Consider the following 19,781-nt stretch of genomic DNA (forward strand, 5'->3'; position numbering starts at 1 on the left):
TGACTTACCTCCTTACAAGAAAAAAAATCTGCCTCTGCCTCCTAGCAATTTGCCTCCTTGCAGCAAACAGCAAGTTTCACTTTCAATTTCAGTTTAAGCACCTGCCTCCTGATGATCAACTGTTTCAGGCTGCAGGGATTGCCATAACCTATTGCCACCTCCGCAAGCCCCATGTTCTCCGTTTGCTGCAAGGAGGTAAATTGCTGAGAGGCAGAGGCCAAAGGGTGGGGGCCAGTGGGTGGGGAAGTCTACATTTGGTGTATAAGGTGCACCCAAATTTTCACTCTTGTTTAGGGAGAAAAGAGTGTGTCTTATACTCTGAAAAATACAGTATATCTGCATTAAAGAGCAAAAGCTTCCATTGGATAATGTCACTAATGATATATATATTTGCTCTGAGCTATGGGCAAAGTATTTTTTTTAGCTAAGATGTAATTCTGAAAATTAATTTTCCTTTCACAATGTATTTGGTTAAAATATATGGTGAGAGAGAAAAGGAAGGTTAGCTATCCCTAGAAATTGCTACATGCACTACATATCTTCCCTGAATATGTTAGTTGACATTGAAAGAATCTAGTAATATCTACCTATAAGAATCATGTGATGTCCTAATGCATATTACATCAGATACCAAAGGATTCTGTTGCTTTTGCTGCGATAAGACTAGCAGAGCTTTCTCTCCACCCCAGGGTGTCTGAGAATTCAAAACTGGGAGAGGCTGAACTACAACATCAATACTGGGATTTAGGAATAGGCATCAACATTTAGTAAATCTAAAATATTACCTGCAGCAACAGGCGCTTAGGTTTGGGACCTCTCTTTCTGTAACCTGAGGCACGCTCTCGTTCTTCCCTAAAGAGGCAGAAAATGCCTATCAGTTTTGTTTGTTGAAACAGCACAAATCCACAAAGCCTTTTGTACAGAGATATTCCTTAACATTACTGACACATACTTCCAAGGAAATGCTGATTCAAGTGTAGATCAAATTAAAGATGGATTTCATACAAATTGGGTTGGTAATTATAGCTACTAATTTTCTCCAGATTTAATACAACTGATCATTATAAACTAAAAAGTGTTACTTAAACATACACACAAAATGATCCTCCTTTGTCAACAATTTAAATAAAGCTAAATGTGCTTTCAACAAAAAGGTTGACTAGTACTAATATTAGCATTCTTCAATCCAGTGCCCTTCAGATGTGTTGTACTACAGAGTCCAGAATTCCCAGCCAACATGGCCAAAACATAGCAAAATGACATTCTCATAAGAAAGAAATTAAATCTAGGCAAAATGATGTATGGATGCCACTGACTGTTTTTATTTTGCTATCTACCATATTTTTGGAGTATAAGACGCACCGGAGTATAAGACACACCAAGGTTTTGAAGAGGCAAATTAAAAAAAAAGTTTTTGCACTCTGCAAACCTCCCAAAATTGGCTCGTTTTTCACAAAAATGGCCCTGTTTTTTTGTCAACACAAGGGCATGGATAGCCTTTAGGAAGCTTATAGAGTGCTCCTTGGGGGAGACAAAATTGAGGAAAAAACAGTCTGTTTTTCGCTCATTTCTGCCCTTCCCAGCCGCCAGGAGCTCTCTGAAAGCCTCCTACAAGCTATGCACAGCCATTTTGGTGATGGGGGCAGGGTTTTGGGTGGCAAAAAATGGTGTATTCTGTGTATAAGACACACCCAGGTTTTCAACCTCTTTTTTGAGAGAAAAAGGTATGTCTTATACTCTGAAAAATATGGTAGTCTGCATCTCATATATGAAAACTTGCAAGCTGAAGAACTCATCAGTAGTATGATTTGCTTTTATTATATTTCTCAATCACAGTTGATCTTTTGGAAGCTTTTCACTTCCAAAACACATTGGGGAACCCTTTGTTCTAAGCCACACCAAGAAGTTCATATTTTAGCTGAGGGTGTGACTTTACTTTGCCTAGATGAATTGAGAGAAACGATTTTAGTCTATATATATTGGCTGGGAAATTCTGAGAGTCAGACCTCTTAAAGTTGCTCCAAATTGGGAAACACTGGTATAGCTAGTGCTGCAACCCCTTTCCCAGAAAAGCCAAAGGTTTTGGCTTAATTTTTCCAAAGTGAAAAAAAGAAATGTTCTTACTTTTCTTCATAAGCCATCACCAGACGAGGATCAAGAATGTGTTCCTCAGGTTCCCATGTGCTGTACCTAAGAGAAAAGTTAGAGAAATCAATCAAAACATTTTGGGTAAATTTGGGACTTTTGTTCAAATGATCTACATTCTATTATCTTCTTATTCATTACATGGAGTTCTGAAATAAATAAGTACTTAAAGCTTTACTTTATTCTTCTAAAATGTTTTCTTTTACAACATGGAATGGATCTAGTAAAACTGATCTCTTGAAACAAAAATAAAATAAACTTCCCCTTCCTGGGCTACATTAAATAACTTAATTCACTTGTAAGATTTCCCTTTGATTGAAATTAATCTCTGGTACCTACATGGATATGGATTGATTACATGGATTATTTTTTTCAATGCACTCAATCTAGACCAAAGCCTTGGGATTAAATTAGGTTCTCCTACATAAAGTACCCAGGAAAAAAACAGTGTTTCCACCCAGACAAACTTTCTTTACAGTGATAGTAAGCAGGAAGAAGTTTATCTTTTATAAACAGTTTTTCTTGCTTGCATTAACCAGTATGAAATATAATGCTATTTTTAATGATACAAAGTGTAAAACTCTGAACATAATGCTGAGGAGTATAGCATACTTTTTGATTCCCTACAGATTCATAGAGGGACAGTTAAAACATTGAACATAATTAAGCCACTTTAAAAAGAATACATATTAAAGGTAGTCCACAATTTATAACCATAACAGATTCCCAAATTTAGGTTGCTAAGCAACATTAAGGGAGTTTTGCCTCTTTTAATAACTTTTCTTTCCACAATTGTTAAGTGAATCACTGCAGTTGTTAAGTTAGAATCACAGCTGTTAAGTGAATCTGCCTTCCCTATTGACTTTGCTTGTCAGAAGGTTGCAAAAGGGGGATTACATGACCCCCGGGGCGCTGCAACCATCAGAAATATGAGTCAGTTGCCAAGCGTCTGAATTGTGATCAGGAGACAGTGGGGATACTGCAACGATTGTAAGTGTGAAAAATGGTCATTTAGTCATTTTTTTTCCAGTGCTGTATGGTCATTAAATGAACTGTTGTAAGTCAAGGACTAATTATAGTAAGACTACAGGTAGTCCTCAGGTTATGATCATTTATTCAGTGATCAAAGTTACAATAGCACTGATGTATGACAGGTCCTTGGCGTTCCAGCTGTTGCAGTAATACTGCAGGAACGTGATCGCAATCAGCACTTACACCTAGCTCACAATTGCAAAATTGCAATAAGATATGGTTACATGATCGTAATTTCCAACTTTCCCTGTCAGCATCTCACAAGTGAAGTCAATGGGGAAGTTGGCAGGAAGTCGGAAGTTTCAATCACATGAAGTTTCCATTTAACAAGGGCAACTGGATCTGCTGGAATTGCCATCGCTAAGCAACCAGGTCATGTGAAGCTTCGTAACAGAATTCCTGTTCCTAATTGCCTTCATAACCTGAGGATTACTTGTAGTACATCAACTTCTCCAATTAAGTGCATATTTCCACCAAATTATCCTACCACCAAAATAAATTTCCTCTACTAAATTAGAACAAAACATAATAGCACAATGAATATTTCAAAGCCACCCCCCTCCTTCAATCTTTATCTTAAATATAAAACGATGGAGATAGGGGGAATTTAATAAAAGTCCTTTGCAGAATGGTCCATAAACATGATGCCTCTTCAGAAGAAGAAAGTATGTGCCACAGAGGACCTTGAAAATAATTCAGATTGTCAAATAATGTAAAAGAAGGATATCTCCCTGATTCGCGCGACTTAAAAGTTTTTAAATAGCCAAATTCATTCTGAATAAATAGAATAGATGAAAACTATCTATAAATGTACATATGCTGATGATACAAAATGACCGTTGTCTTACCTGAACGGTCCTTCTATGGGTGCTGCGAAGGGAATCCAATCATGGGTTAACTTAGCCCTCTAGCCTTGAGACTGAGTATGCAAATTTCAAAGTCACGCCTCCTCTGACTGGACTTCCGTTTCCATTCAGTTCTCGTACGAAGTCCACCGAAGGAACAATATGTCAATTGTCAATCAAGCCGCAGGCCATCTGGCACTACCTAGTCGAGTCCAGTCAGAATAAGAAAGTCACAGAGTCACGATCAAAATGGAGCCCTGACCAGCCGAAACTGTGGGCGGGTTTGGATTCCCTTCGCAGCACCCATAGAAGGACCGTTCAGGTAAGACAACGGTCATTCTCCTGTGTGCTGCTCCGGGAATCCAATCATGGGATATGCCAAAGCAATTAAGTCCCAGGGCGGGAGCTAGGCTGGTCAGGCTCCTCCGCAGACGGAAGGACCCTTTGCAACACTCTCCGCCCAAAGGACGCCTCAGCCGAGGCAAAGACATCAATCTTGTAGTGGCGAATAAAAGGTGAGGGCGACGCCCAGGTGGCCGCCCTGCAAATCTCTTCTACGGACGCTTGCGTCGCCCAGGCCGCTGTGGTGGCCGCACTCCTGGTGGAATGAGGAGTGATCCGCCTTGGAACCGGTCTGGAGTGGGTGTCATACGCCAACGCAATGCAAGCTTTCAACCATCGGCCGATGGTGTGGGAGGACACCTTCTGTCCCATTGAAGGCGGCTGGAAGGAGACGAACAGAGCCTCTGATCGTTGGAACGACGCAGTACGTTTCACATAGCGACGAAGAGCCCTGCGAACATCCAGATGGTGCCACTGGCGTTCCTGCGGATGAGACGGGTGAGGACAAAAGTCCGGCAGGACAAGTTCCTGAGTTCTGTGAAACAACGAGTTTATCTTTGGAAGAAAGGTCGGATCCAAACGAAGCACCACCTTGTTCGGGTGGAAGATGCAAAGATCTGCACGAACAGAAAGGGCTGCTAGCTCTGACACCCTCCTGGCCGATGTTATGGCCACCAGAAAAGCCGTCTTGAGCGTCAATAATCGGAGGCTGATGGAATGGAGAGGTTCAAAGGGGGCAGCTGTTAGGGCCCTGAGAACCAAGGCCAAATCCCACGTGGGATAACGGTGTACCGTCGGCGGTTGTAAGTTGGAAGCACCCTTAAGGAAGGTCCGAACCCGCGAGTGCTGAGATAAGGAGCGGCCTTGGCCACCCCTGACCACCGTCGACAAGGCTGTGACCTGACGGCGAAGCGTGTTTGGCGCCAACCCTTTGTTGAGGCCGGACTGCAAGAAATCCAGAACTTGGGGCACCGAGGCCCTGATGGGATCGACCCCGGTGCGCCGGCACCACCGACAGAAGGCCTGCCAGGTAGCCTCGTAAATACGGGTAGTTGACGGGCGACGGGCCGCTTGAATGGTAGAAATTACTTCATCCGAATAGTGAAGGGCCGCTAGCATCGCCCGCTCACGTGCCACACGGCTAACTGCAACAGCTGAGGGCTCGGGTGCAGGAGAGCCCCTTGGTTGAGCTGAATCCGGTCGTCCGGAATCCTCCAAGGACGCGAAACGGACAGATGGACGAGGTCTGCGTACCAGGGACGTCTGGGCCACATCGGAGCGACCAGCAGTACTTCCGCCTGTTCCGTCAAGATCTTCTGAATGACCGACGGAAGGATCGGGAGAGGAGGAAAGGCATAAAGAAGGCCGGCCGGCCACCGACTGCGTAGAGCGTCTACTCCCTCCGCCCCCGGAGTCTGGTATCGGGAGTAAAACCGGGGAAGCTGCGCGTTGTGCGGGTGAGCAAACAGATCCACCTCGGGTAGGCCGAAGCGGCGAGAGAGTTCCTGGAAGAGAATGGGGTGGAGCTGCCACTCCCCCTGATCCACAGTCGCTCTGCTCAGCCAGTCCGCCTGAGTGTTGGCTTCGCCCGAGATGTGCTCCGCCCGAATCGATGAGAGTCTGGGCTCCGCCCAATGGAACAACCTTTCCGCTTCCAGCATCAGAGCTCTGGACTGTGTTCCCCCTTGGCGGTTGATGTGGGCCTTGGAGGCCACATTGTCGGTCAAAATTAACACATGGCAATGAGATACAATGTCCCGAAACTCCAAGAGAGCTAGACGGATGGCCCGCAACTCCAGCCAGTTTATGCTGTTCGTCAGCTCCTGATCTGACCAGCGACCTTGGGCCACTCTGTCCAGGGCATGGGCCCCCCATCCAAATAAACTGGCGTCCGTTGTAACTTGAACGCGGTCCGGCTCCTTGAATGGACATCCCCGGAGGAGCCTGGACGACATCCACCAATGCAGGGACCACCTGGCCTTGCCCGGAAGCTGCACCTTGATGTGGGAATGACTGGTATGCGCTCTCTGGAAGGGCAGCAGAAACCACTGGAGAGGGCGCGCATGGAACCTGGCCCAGGGCACCACGCCGATGCAGGAGATCATCTTTCCTAGCAGTTTGGACAGCGACAGCAGTGGTACTCGCCGTTGAGATAGCACATGATGCGCCAGATGGTATATGCTCTGCCTCCTTTCCGGGGACAGGAAAACCTCGCACGACATCGAGTTGATGGTGGTTCCCAGATGAAGGAGGGACGTGGTTGGACGCAGATGGCTCTTGGGCAGGTTGAGGACAAACCCATGGTTTCGCAATGAGTCCATCGTGACCTGTAGGTCTCGGAGAGCCTGATCTCAAGAAGGCGACAACACCAACACGTCGTCTAAATAACAATTGATGCGTATTGGAATTGAGCGAAGGGAAGCTGCCAACACTGCCAGAAGTTTGGTGAACGTGCGCGGGGCCGAGGAGAGGCCGAATGGCAAGGCCCGGTATTGATAATGGCGGCCGTTGAAGTGAAACCGCAGGAACTTCCGATGTGCCGGATGAATGGGCACATGGAGGTACGCTTCTTTGATGTCTATGGAAGTCATCATGTCGCCTTGGCGGATGGAAGCCAATATGCTCTTTAGAGACTGCATTTTGAATTTTTGGTATTTGATATGCTGATTGAGCTGTTTCAAATCTAGGATTGCCCTCCATCCCCCGGAGTTCTTTGGTACCAGGAACAAGATGGAATAAAACCCTAGGCCTTCCTGCCCCTTGGGTACCTGTTCTATGGCCCTGATGGTGAGAAGATGGAATATCTCAGCGTCCATAAGGCGCCGTTTCGACGGGCACCTGGGCACAGGGCACCTGATGAACCTCCTCGGGGGGATGGATAGAAATTCTAGAGTGAGACCCAAGCTCACCACTTGAAGGGCCCAGGCGTCTGATGTGAGCTCCGCCCATTGGTGGGCGAAGGCCAAGAGACGTCCTCCTATGGCCCCTACCTCCTGCGAGTCAGCGGTATCTACGAAAGGAACGGTTGCCCACTCCTCGGGAGGACCGTCTACTCTGCGCCTGACCCTGCTGGCGCCCCCTGTCTCTGGCCCCAGCTCGGTCCTGGCCACGGTCCTGTGCCTGGGAGAACCCCCTGGTGTAGTTGGGGACATAGGGGGCGGAAGTAAACCCCGAGTCCCCAGACCGAAAGGGCTGCCGCCTACTATAAGGCTGTGGCCTCCTAAGTACACGGGCGCTGGTGGAGGGAAGCACCTTGCGTTTGTCCCGAGTCTCAATGAGAATGGGATCCAGCACTGCACCAAACAAGGCCCCGCCCTTGAAGGGCGTGGATGCTAGGCGCCACTTAGATTTGACATCAGCTTGCCAGTGGCGGAGCCAGAGCAAGCGGCGAGAGGCCACATTGGAAACCACGGCTCGGGATGCAAATTTTGCCGCGCTAAGGGTGGCATCTGCAGAATACTCTAAGGCCGCTATCAGCTTGGTGACATCCTGATGGAGGCGCAGTTCCTCCGGGTCCAGCCTTTCCTGTAGTTGTCTCAGCCAAACTAAGGAAGTCCTATTAAAGAAGGAAGCTGCAGTAGTGGAACGTAAGGCCCACGCCGCTGCCTGATGAGTTTTACGAATGACCGATTTGGCCTTGCGGTCCTCGGCCTTCAAACCTTCTGAAATTTCAGAAGGAATTAATGCCGGTGAAGCAAGAGCAGCAATGGGAGCATCCACCGTGGGAAACTGGAGGAGTGCCTCCAACTCTGGGGAAGATGTGTAAAGTTTCCTATCTCCGGACCCTGGAGGCTTAACTGCGGTCGGCTCATCCCACTGCTTCTGGATTAAATCAAGAAAAAGCTTGGGAGATGGGATAAAATCCTGTAAGGCCACCTGCTCAGCAAAGAGCCGCTCGGTGGCATCCAGGCCCACAGCAGCACTTTCTCCAGAAACCGCCTCCCCCATGTGGGCGGTAGTCTTGGCCTTATACAGCAGAGACTTGAAAAGAGTGTGCCTGAAGAGCCCAGGGGCAGTAGGCTGATCCATAGGTAGGCCCTCATCACCAGAAAAATCCCTATCCGGGATTTCACCTTCCTCCACTAAAGGAGATTGTGCACTAAACACAGAGGGGAAAGGGGAAGGAGGATCCGTTTGCAGGATGGAAGAATCCCCTTGCAGTGCCTGAGGAGCTAGGCCTGAGTAGGCCATAGTAGGCCTGGAGGCCTGGGATCTACGCATTAATTCCGCATCCACCCCTCTGGAAATAGCCTCTGAGATCATGCTGTAAAAATCAGCAGGAAGGCCCAAATCCTGGCCCTCCAGAGGCCTGAGGCCTGCAGCTGTGGGGGTGAATGTGGCAGAAGGCCCAGCGCGTGGAGGTGAACGAAGAGAAGCCCCACTAGCCTCAGAAATAATTGGGGGAGATTGAGGCCCGAAAACCCCTACCTCAGGAAGAGGGGCCTGGGGAAGCTGAATATCAGGGGACCAACCCTGCTCAACGACTCGCACCGGAGAAACAGGCTGCTGAATCAGAACCGGAGGGGAACAAATGGGAGCCCCAGATGCCTTGGGGGGAGCCTTGGCCTTATCTTTGCGCTTGTGCGACTTATCCCGAACAGTAGATGAGGCTCGAGGCCTGCTACTGGAAGCCCTGGTCGTGGCCTTGCTAGGCCCAGGGTTATCCCCCCCTCGCCAGGGGAACGGGGCTCAGAAACTGGCCCGACAGTACCTTGCACTACCGATTGATCAGCCATAGTATGAATTTGAAAGAGCTCAATCAGCGAAACAAAGGAATGCAATTGCAAAGCACTCGCCAAGAACGCCACGTGGAAGCAGAGACAAAGAGAGAAGCGACCTCCTTCCTGAGTCAGCAACCTCGAGTGAGGGAAAAGGGAGGGGCGAAAGCAGTGTGCAGACTCAAGCGCGCGAATAAATTCTGCCTTCTCATCCCCAGACATTATCACGCATGCGTGAAGTTGCTTCCAAATAAGGCAGCCGGCATCAAAGGCGTGAAATTTAAAAGAAACGGCAGGGAGAAATCCCAAACAGCCGATCCATGCAATCCTCCGGCAGCCGCTCCAGCGAGGGCAGAAGGGAGGGAGGCAGGGGGGAGGAGAGGAACAGCCCCGATAAGCCACAGCTTCGGATCTGACCGCGCCCGTAGGCGGGTGCTATCCGGTGTGGGAAGGCGGCGCTGGAGAGACTCAGCTTCCCTGCGCGCCGAACTTAAAGGGAGGACAGGCGGAGAAGCCGTTTGGGAACGGCAAGATCGCCCCACGCTCCAGCTGCAGTAATCCGATATCCCTGCAAAGGGAGTAGTGAGAGAGGAATCGGCTGGCAGAAAACTGCCGCTTTACCTCCAACCAGCAAGAAATCCACAATGAAAACCAAGGAAATCCAGTATTAATCCTGAGAAATTATCAATTAGTCAAGAGAGAATTGAAATAGGTCTGTAGGCTTGGACTGAGTAAGAGAAACTGAATGGAAACGGAAGTCCAGTCAGAGGAGGCGTGACTTTGAAATTTGCATACTCAGTCTCAAGGCTAGAGGGCTAAGTTAACCCATGATTGGATTCCCGGAGCAGCACACAGGAGAAACTGAAATTCTCTAAAATTAAGAGCAAGCAGATTGTGGACCTGTAAGTCATTTAGCCTCAGGGTACAGTTCTATAGCATCTGACTGCTTTTTCAAAATTTAGTGATATGAGTTCTAAATATATATGGTGTAGAACAAGTTAAAGACAACAGTATAATCCTTAAAATGGGCATTATACAATTTGAAAAGGAAAGGAATAAATCATTACCACCATCAAATGGGGGAAATAAATTACAAAGGAAAACCAGTCTCACATGGCACATCCATTTTGGATGACTTTCTCCCAAAATATTAAGTGCAGTTCATGACTCAAAAAGTCTCACAAATTACCTTTCTACTGCCTTTTTGGACACTTGATGTTATAAACATTCTTCAAACACAAACTCAAGTATAATATATTAGCAAAAAACCCAGAAAAATTAATCAAAACTGGTAAAAGTCTTTCCAAGTCATTGTTGTTACCAGATCAAACCAAAGAGTATTTGTTTCATTTAAATTTTCTCCTTTCCTCAAGGCAATATGCACAGTACTTCAATTTTTGTACTATAATCAGGCCAGCCTCAATTCATAATGTCAAATACATGGCATATTATGGACAAAAATGAGCAGCCATATTGCCAGTGGTCTGCAATTTCACCTTGTTTACATTAATTGTTTGTATCAGTCATCCAGATTATTTTTGATCTCAGACCCTATTTAGTGCCAGCTATTAACCACAATGGGAACTGTAGTCTAACTTTTGGAGTGTGGTAGTGTCACATAACACTGGTTCTAGAGTCAATGCACAGGCTTTTGGCTTTTGAAGTCAAAGTGTTAGTTTTAACCTATTAAGCATTTAAAACCTTAACACGTACGTTTTTATAGGAATTCCTACTTCATGGAGAAATTATCTGTGGTGTTTCTCAACCTCAGCAAGTTTAAGCTATGTAGACTTTAACTCTCAGAATTCCTCAGCCATATGGAGTTGAAGTCCACAAAGCATAAACTTGCTGAGGTTGAGAAACATTTGTTCAGCTTGTTAACCTTAACAGGGAACCTGAGAGTGTCTCTCAGATGAGATCAAAGGAGAGGATAATGTTTTTCAAGAAATGCCTTATAATATTATGAACAGCTTAATTTCAAAGACCTGAATAGCACCCTCACCAAAACAATCTTTTGGAGAAAGTTAAAACAGAGCTCTTCCCATAATTTTTAATCAATATGGAACATTTAAAAAAAACCTGTTTACTAGAGGTCAGCTATGCAGAAACAGTAATGTATATAATGTAGTAATTTATATTTCAAATTTCTGTAAACCACCAGCAATCCTTCTGGAGCTGGCAATGTAAATTCATTTCAAAGACAGCAATAAATTTAAATTCTTCAGATACTTAACCCCATATTCATGAACTTGCTCATCCCAGAAGTTCATAGACATTATCTATGTCTATTATCTTATCTAAACTTCTTCTAGATTAGTTGCTTCACTGCAGATGAAGTCACATACAGAGAGAAATCAGTGTGTGTGTGTGTCTGTGTGTAAACATATATACCAGGGAGAGAGGGAGAGGGAAGAGAGGGAGAGGGAGGGAAGGGAAGGAGAGATGGGGGGAAGGGAGGGATTGATTTTAAAATTCTAGGGCTTTTTAAATAAAAACAAATTGATCATTTTCTTCATACCAGACTTAAAACTGGGAGTGTGATACAACTTATCTATACAAATATCTTATCTGGTTGCTGGTTCTTAGCTCACCAGTTCCTCCTTAGAGGAAGGCTGCAGTCCAGCTGTTGAATAATCACATTTAATTTCAGATTCAGAACTCAGCATCTTAGGCTTCTGAAAATGCATAGACAGAGGTGTACTTCAATAAGTAGAAACATGCTGAAATCAGAAGCACTGCCTATATTTAAGGGTCTTCATTCCATATTTGGTCCAAACAAAGGTAATGTTAAAAATTATTATTTAATTCATGCAGCTTCTCCTAACCCAGAATGTCCAAATTGTCAAGAAACAGTTCTAGGAATAAAAATTAATTACTAAGATGCCCCATAATATGTTCCATATTTTTCAGAGTATGACGCACATTTTTCCCTCAAAAAAGAGGCTGAAAATCTGGGTGCGTCTTACACCCTGAATACAGCATTTGTTTACCTCCGGAAACCCCGCCCCCTTTACCAAAATGGACTTTAGGAGGCTATTAAAGTGCTCCTGGGGGCTGGGGAGGGCAGAAATGAGCAAAAAACAGGCTGTTTTTTGCTCAATTTTGCCTCCCCCAGCCCACAGGAGCACTCTACAGGCCCCCTAAAGGCTATTCATGCCTTTTTTGGGAAAAAAACAAAATGGGCCCATTTTTGCTGAAAACGGGCCATTTTTGGAAGGTCTGCAGAGTGCAAAAACTTTTTAAAAACATTTGCCTCATCAAAATCTTGGTGCGTCTTATACTCCGGTGCGTCTTATACTCCAAAAATATGATACTTTACACACTATCTAAAGAATGTTATTCAATTGGGTAAAAGATAATAGAATGCTTCTTCTAAAAATCAACACGTTACAACCAAGGTATTTGGCTCTACTCATTTGGACATGAATAAGATACTGGTTTCTTCTCTGCTTACAGAAAGAAAGGCAGTACTAGGAAGATAGTGTTTCCATATTACTATTGCAAACCATTACATAAATAAGTGTTCATACTGTACTTATTGCATTTCATTGGCCCCTGAAGATGGAAGATCATATTTGAGTGTGCTAAGGAACAGAAATTTCTTCCCAGCCTGCCATATTTGCTCGGAAAAACACTACAGAGCACGTGTGAGAGGAAAACAGGAGAAAAGCAATTCAACTGCATATTAGATGAAAACCTATGTTTACAGATCTCCACGTCTATAGCCATGGGACTGGTATACTGTATGTGTACACATCTAATGTGTCATCTGATTCTCATCCTTAAAAATACAACATATACCCTGCTGATAATTATACTGTATTCTCTAGCAATCTCCAGAGGAGTGTGGATAAATCTTTGTATGGTTAGAACTATAATGTCACTTTGGTTCAGAGTATAGCAATAGCAGTTACTTATATACTGCTCCACAGTGCTTTACAGTCCTCTCTAAGCAGTTTACAGAGTCAACATATTGCCCCCCACAATCTGGCACTTCATTTTACCGACCTTGGAAAGATAGAAGGCTGAGTCAACCTTGAGCCGGTGAGAATCGAACTGCTGGTAGTCAGTAGAATTAGCCTGCAATACTGCATTCTAACCACTGCACCACCATGGCTCTTATTGCACCATCACGGCTCTAATATATCCATCTCTAACCGTTTTTGATAATTTTAGAAAGCATGTTTTTAATTCTAGGATTAAGGTATAGACTGATACAGTCTAAAATCAATTTATTGAAATGTGTTTGACATTTAATCTGCAATCATAAACCTACTAAGAAATATATCCATGACTAACTAAGAATTTATTTCTGGGTCAGTTGTACTTCTAGACTGCATTTCTAATAAGGTGAGTGGAAAAAAAAGGCAAAATTATATTGTAACATGCACTCTGGGCCTGTATATGAAGAATTAAATAACAATAGATGAAATGGGCCATGATCTAGGAAAATTTCAATTTCTAATTCAATTAATTATTTGATATGATCATGAACATACTATATCAAAATAAAAATCAGTCTAGGTTGAATGAGAAAATTGATATATTCTATCAAAATTTTTCAATAAAAAATTGAAAATTGATTTAGAAGAAAAATTGAATTTATGAATTTAATACCCCTATATTATTCAGTCTATGGATGGATTCAGATATTAGCATTATAAAATAACAACATATTCTAATTTCTCAGCAATATATATAATTTTACCACCAAATATCATGATTGCAAGCTGCCCAAAGTCACTTTAGACAGCAAGATGGGTTGCATATAAATGTAATTAATAAATAATAAATAAAATAAAATTATCTTACAAAGGAGGATAAGATAGTGAAATGATAAGAATGTACTTGAGGATTTTATTCTTGAGTTTAATCTAAAATGACTCCTTCAAACATCTACCTATTATTGAAATGAGATAAGTTAAGGGGATAAGCAAAAGTTGAATTGAGAGGTAAAATGTGAGCTTTATTCAATTTTGATTTTTAAATACCTTTCTGGCTTCTTTTGTATTGAGCTTAATTTAATACCTGTTGGGATTTCTAATGAAAGAACAATTCTATAATTACTTTAATTCTGTCTACTCATTTTATCTGTTGTCTTTCTCTTCTATTTTTATTTTTATTTTTACCCTGCCTTTATTTGTATAAATAATTCAAGGTGGTGAAAATATCTAAGAGTCTTTCCTCTTCCTATTTTCTCCACAACAATAACTTGAGGCAAGTTGGACTGAGAGTGAGTGAGTGGCCCAACATTATTCTGGATCATCATCTGCAGACGTCACATTTGCAGAGTATGAAAATTTCTCCCTACTGAACATAATCTCAATGTTCAATTGATTGAAAATTGACTGGTTCTTCTTGTTACAGTATTCTGATCCATAATTCAAAGACATCTATTTTCTTTCTCTCACTATTCAGTGTCCAGCCTATAAAGCCATATATTACCAATATAAGTTTTATTATTTTGATCTTTTTGTCATAAATGCACTCCCATTATTCATAGCCTTATCAAAGCTTTTTGCTGTATAAAAATCTTCAATTTTTCATCTTTATTCATTATTAAGCCTAAGAAAAGTAACCATCATTTATCACTATCATTTCTTTACATCAACTGTAAGTTCACTAACAATGCTTGTTGGTATTAAAGTAAGTCCTCGTTTTGCTTTAGAACAGGGGTGTCAAACTCATTTTCATTGAGGGCCGCATCAGGGTTCTATTTGACCTGGAAGGGGGAGGTGTGGCCAGGGTGGGCATGGCCAGCTCAACATCACTCATGTCGAGGGCGCATGTGGTGACCCAAGCACTCTGCAAGTGAAAATGGGCTCCCGAGCTCTGTTTTCAGCTGTGACAGCATCCTGCAACCCTCTGCTAGTGAAAACAAAACTCGGGAGATCCACTTGCAGCCCTTGCGAGCTCCGTTTTCAGCTGTGACGGCCTCCTGCAACCCACCGCCAATGAAAACAGAGCTGGCAGAGGCACTGCGGACCAGTCCTTTGCTGTTTTCAGGGCAGTCTCGTGGGCCAGATCTAAGCACCCTGTGGGCTGGATCCACGGGCCTTGAGTTTGACACTTCTGTTTTAGAAAGACAATGTTTTCTTCCAAATACCTCCATGAAATAATGGACACAATCTACTGTATCTGAAATAATCTGAGTGACTAATATAAATTATGTGATTTGTCCCCATGATGTGTTATTTGCATAATAACTTAATTACTCAAGTGACATTATTTATACAATTTAATCCAAACAAATTAATGCCAGTGATGTAAATTCAGATTTAATTATATTTAGATTTAATATAATGCCTTTTCTATTGAAATGGCTCATTAAACTCAGGATTTACTGTGCTCAGGATTTACTGTGCTCTTAGTATTTAATATTTAATAGAAAATGGACCCTATTTTATGCCCGTTTAAAACCCCAACCCAGAGTAGTGCATGCAGAGCTTATTTGCCTCCATAATATATAGACAAACAGGCCGCTGGTGTTTTTCACACTGCACAACATCTCCAGCAAGATGTAAGGGGAAAGAGCTAGAACTTTCAGAGTTTCATATTTTTTAACTTTTACTTTCATAGTAAGCTCTTCCAAGTTTATATTAGTTTTCAGCTAACAAAGTGGTGTTATATGCATAACTCAAATGGTACTGTTTTGACTCAATATTTTGATTTCGTCTATTCTCTCTTACAATGCCTACAGAGACAATATGCATCTTTGTTTCCTTTCCTATCCTGAAGTAGTCTTTTTCAAATCCAGTTTTTATAATAGCTTCTTGTTCACTGAAAAAGTTTCACAGAATAATAATCATGAACTCTGTCATATCAGTTAGCCTTTATAATATCCACAGTGTAGCATGAACTACAGAATTGTTTTTCAGCATCTTTTCCCCAGATTTTCTTTTAGATAAATACACTGAAACCTGTTCATTTTTCTTCTTCTATTCAATCATTTCAATTCTTGAAAACTAAGTTCTGCAGTTTTCTTAGCAAAGTTTTTCAGAAGTAGTCTGCCCTTGCCTACTTCCTAGAGCTGAGAGAAAATGGCTTGGTCAAGGTCACCCAGCTGGTTTTGTGCCAGCAGAATTAGAACTCACTGTCTCCCAATTCCTACCCTGATGTCTTAACCACTGCACTAAACTGGCTCTCATACTCATCTTACAGTCTAGCTCTATATCATTCAGGTCCAATATTGTTGGCGTAATTGTGCTCTTTATTTGTCTAGGCTTGTCCTGTATATTTGATACCAATTATTCCTGGTTTCCATAATCTGTACCTAGAAGTGTCTCGGCTGCCTGAACTGCACTTTTCCATCATGTTTCTTATTATATAGTTGATTTGACTCTGATGTTGTGTATTTACTGATGTCCAGTTATAAAGCCTATGTTTATGTTGCTTTGATATTAGCACTGCTAATCCCTTTTGAAACATACTGATTTATCTCTTACAGTACTTTATTTACCCAATCCAACTCTTCCTTTGATTCCAGATTTCTACCATTGCATCTATAATACTCACATATTTTATAGAACATTGATATTTATTGTACAGCCACTAATTGTAATAGATGTAATTTTTCTAATTGGGCTTTGTTCCAGCATGTATGGACCAATGGTCTATTTTAGAATCTTTGCTACATGGCCTAAAATTATACCGTGTTATCAGGACCGCCTGAATTCATTTAGATCTGAAACATCCTGTTTAGTATGCTTCATTTCAGTTTTGACAATTTCTCTTTCCCCCGGTTCATGCATCTCATGTTCTGTGTTACAACTGTGTGTCTTTGAAAATAATGATTCTTTCAGTGCTGGTTTCATCATCTCTTCCAAATGTGGTTTGAGTGTTTAACATTTTTTCTAATAGTTAAAGGAGTGTTTTTGACTGGAATGGAAAGGTGATGAGACTCATAATTAAATATTTCAACCAATGTCACATTGTTTTCTTGGCACCAATGCAGAACTATTCTGCTGTTGTCTTTTTCCATATTTGATTTTGAGCTTTTTTTTCTCCTAAGCAGTTGTTTTTGTCATATTATTTTCTAGCACCTGCAGAACATCCTTTGGGGAATTTTCTTAGGTTTCCCCTCTCCAGTTTTGACCTACCAACAAAGGGAACTCCATCAGGAGCTCCAGCTCCTATGGGTGTCAATTCTCAAGGCTACTGAAGCTACTGAGCGCTCTCATAACATTGGAAAGGTAATCTCCAGGAATATAATCCTTTGCTCTTCAGCTACTTGGATCTCCAATTCCTATTAATCCTAGCCAGCCTGGCCAATGGCAAGGACTTCCCAGATTTAGGAAATAAATTTCAGGGCTTTAGATTGTCTACCGTCTGATATCGGTTCAAATTCCAATCTTGGAGAATATTAAGCAGGTTCTTTCTTTTATTTGTGAATTTATTCCTAAACTGGATGGTGGAAAATCATATTATGAAATAAAATATTCCAGCTCATTGCCTATGATATGAAATAGAAAAATATCAAGTTTTACACATATCTGACTAGAAGACAAATGCAGCAAGAAAACTGTTTTTCCTGCCTTGAGGCTGAGGGAAAGAGATACAATACTAAGTCAATACATTTACTTTAAAAGATGCCTTTCAGATTCTGCTCACAGGAGAAAGACAAGGTTAAAAATAGTTAACATACTCAGCTTCATTTTAATTCATGTATATTCTGTTCCCCTTTTTAATCCAGCCTTTTAAAATCCCTCCCCTCCTCCCCATCTCTCCTCTGTGCCAATGTCCACAATGAAAAGTGATTAAACCCAAAAATGCCACTTGAACAAATGTTAATTTTGTTTCCTTCCTTTCTGCTGGGGGAGATTTTGGCAGCACTTTTAATCGGTGAAAAAAGAGCAAGCTAAGAATTCCTGAGAGGAAAAGGGAGGCAGCACTGGGCGGTTGGGAGGGAATCTTAGATCAGAATTTTTAATAAATATCCTATGGGTGTTGCCCGTTCCTCTGCAGTTCAGTTTCTTGCTTGACTGCAGTAAGAAAACACTGCATATAGGAACACAGTGCACTTCGCCACATAAGACAAACGCATAACACCACCACCACCACACAAACAGAAAGGACAAGACTGCAGCAGAACTGCAGACCACGCATTCTGGAAAATACAAGTCATATGATCACTTCTCTCCTCCTCCCCCCTCCCTTCTTCTAACTCAAGTTGTAAACAAGCTCGCAGCTGACCCAGTGCTGTAACCAAATTCTTGGCTCTTGGCTCTGATGGGTGGGGCATGAAGGCAACTTTCAGAGAGGCACACAAATTATATTTTGGAGCTGGGGGGAGGAGAGGAAAGAGTAAAAAAAAAATCAGCCAAAAATTATTGATCTGCAGCCATTTGCCTCCTATCTCACAGAATGAAATACTGTAGACATTGATAGGTACCATCAGAAATTAATCCCTTCATAAAATTAATCAAGAATAGAGCCCAGAACAATGCATTTTTAATGTTCATAGACCTGTATCAAAAAAGGGCAATCAAAGGAAAAACAAACTCTGAGATGTAAGAGTGTTTCTAACAAAAATCAATGGTTAGTTTTCAGGCTAATTTCCAATTGATTCTGGCAGTTCTAATAGCCATTTCAGGGGGTTTCCCCCCCAGCAGAATAGCTAAAAGACCCTAAACTATTTGGGGTGTATTTTATTAAAGTGAATAGGAATGAAAAGGGAATACAGCAAAGGATACAGTGAGGTAGATTTTTGCTGCTTCCTGAAAGTGTAAAATTCAGAAATATTTCTGATGTAGTGAAGGAATATTATGAATTAAGAAATAATAGAGTAAACTTCTCTTCAAAGTAGTCTCTATGATGCACAAAATTAAATCAAATTTCAGTCTGATATTTAAAGGGAGGCTAAAATTCCAGAGAGACATAATCCCAACACATGATGAGAAACCTATTGAATACATCCATCATTACACTAAGAAACACTATTAGTACTGATAACACAGAGTATAATTTGGATATCTTCCTTTCTGTTCAAGATCTGATGCCCATTCAGAATCTGAACTCCAGGATTAGCAGGAAGCCAGTAATATCCTGGCAGATGATTAGCCTACAGCTGTGTTCAGTAGTGATGTGAAATTAGGGAACCAAAATCCAGGGCTTTGAGCAGCAAAGTTTCTAAACACAGAAAGTTCAGTTTACTTCAAAATTACTAACACATGTTTCATCAATAAAGCTGTGCCATATAGAATCTAAAATCAATTCTGCCAATCACTGAAATTTCGCCCATTTTAACTTCCAATGAAATATGTAAATTATATTTACAACACAATTTGTTTTGGTAGAATAACAAAGATGTCCCTATGGCTTGGATTAACAGGAATACTTTTTTTAACATACTTGATTTTATTGTGTCACACTACAGCATATTGCATAACAGATTACTACTCTGCCTGTTGAAATGGAATTAACTCTTGGAAAACACAACATCACTAGAAGCACCAAGCAACTATCTTGTAGATGCTTAAGCAATACAATGTTATCTGAATGGATGTTATTACCTGTGATGGCGAATCTATGGCACACATGCCAGAGGTGGCATGCAGCGCCCTCTCTGTGGGCATGTGCACCATCACCCCAGTTTAGCTCCGCCATGCATGTGCACGTGCCTCCTGATGGACAGCTGGTCTTCGGGTCTCTGACGTGTCTGTGGGGAGCTGTGCATGCATGTGTGGCTGCATGTGCATGC

General features: G+C 42.3%; 1 protein-coding gene across 3 annotated transcripts in view; it reads right to left on the bottom strand.

Annotated features, from left to right (window-relative positions):
- Positions 1-19,781, bottom strand: part of CBX7 (chromobox 7) — a 33,168-nt gene that overhangs the window by 10,324 nt on the left and 3,063 nt on the right. For all 3 annotated transcript variants that reach the window (XM_032220991.1, XM_032220992.1, XM_032220990.1), the window contains 2 exons: positions 2,125-2,190; positions 786-852 (listed from right to left, as the gene is read on the bottom strand). In XM_032220991.1, coding sequence (XP_032076882.1) covers positions 786-852; positions 2,125-2,190 — 133 coding nt within the window. The remainder of the gene's footprint in view (positions 1-785; positions 853-2,124; positions 2,191-19,781) is intronic.

This window comes from Thamnophis elegans, chromosome 7, assembly GCF_009769535.1.
Source record: "Thamnophis elegans isolate rThaEle1 chromosome 7, rThaEle1.pri, whole genome shotgun sequence".
Classification (NCBI taxonomy): Eukaryota; Metazoa; Chordata; class Lepidosauria; order Squamata; family Colubridae; genus Thamnophis; species Thamnophis elegans.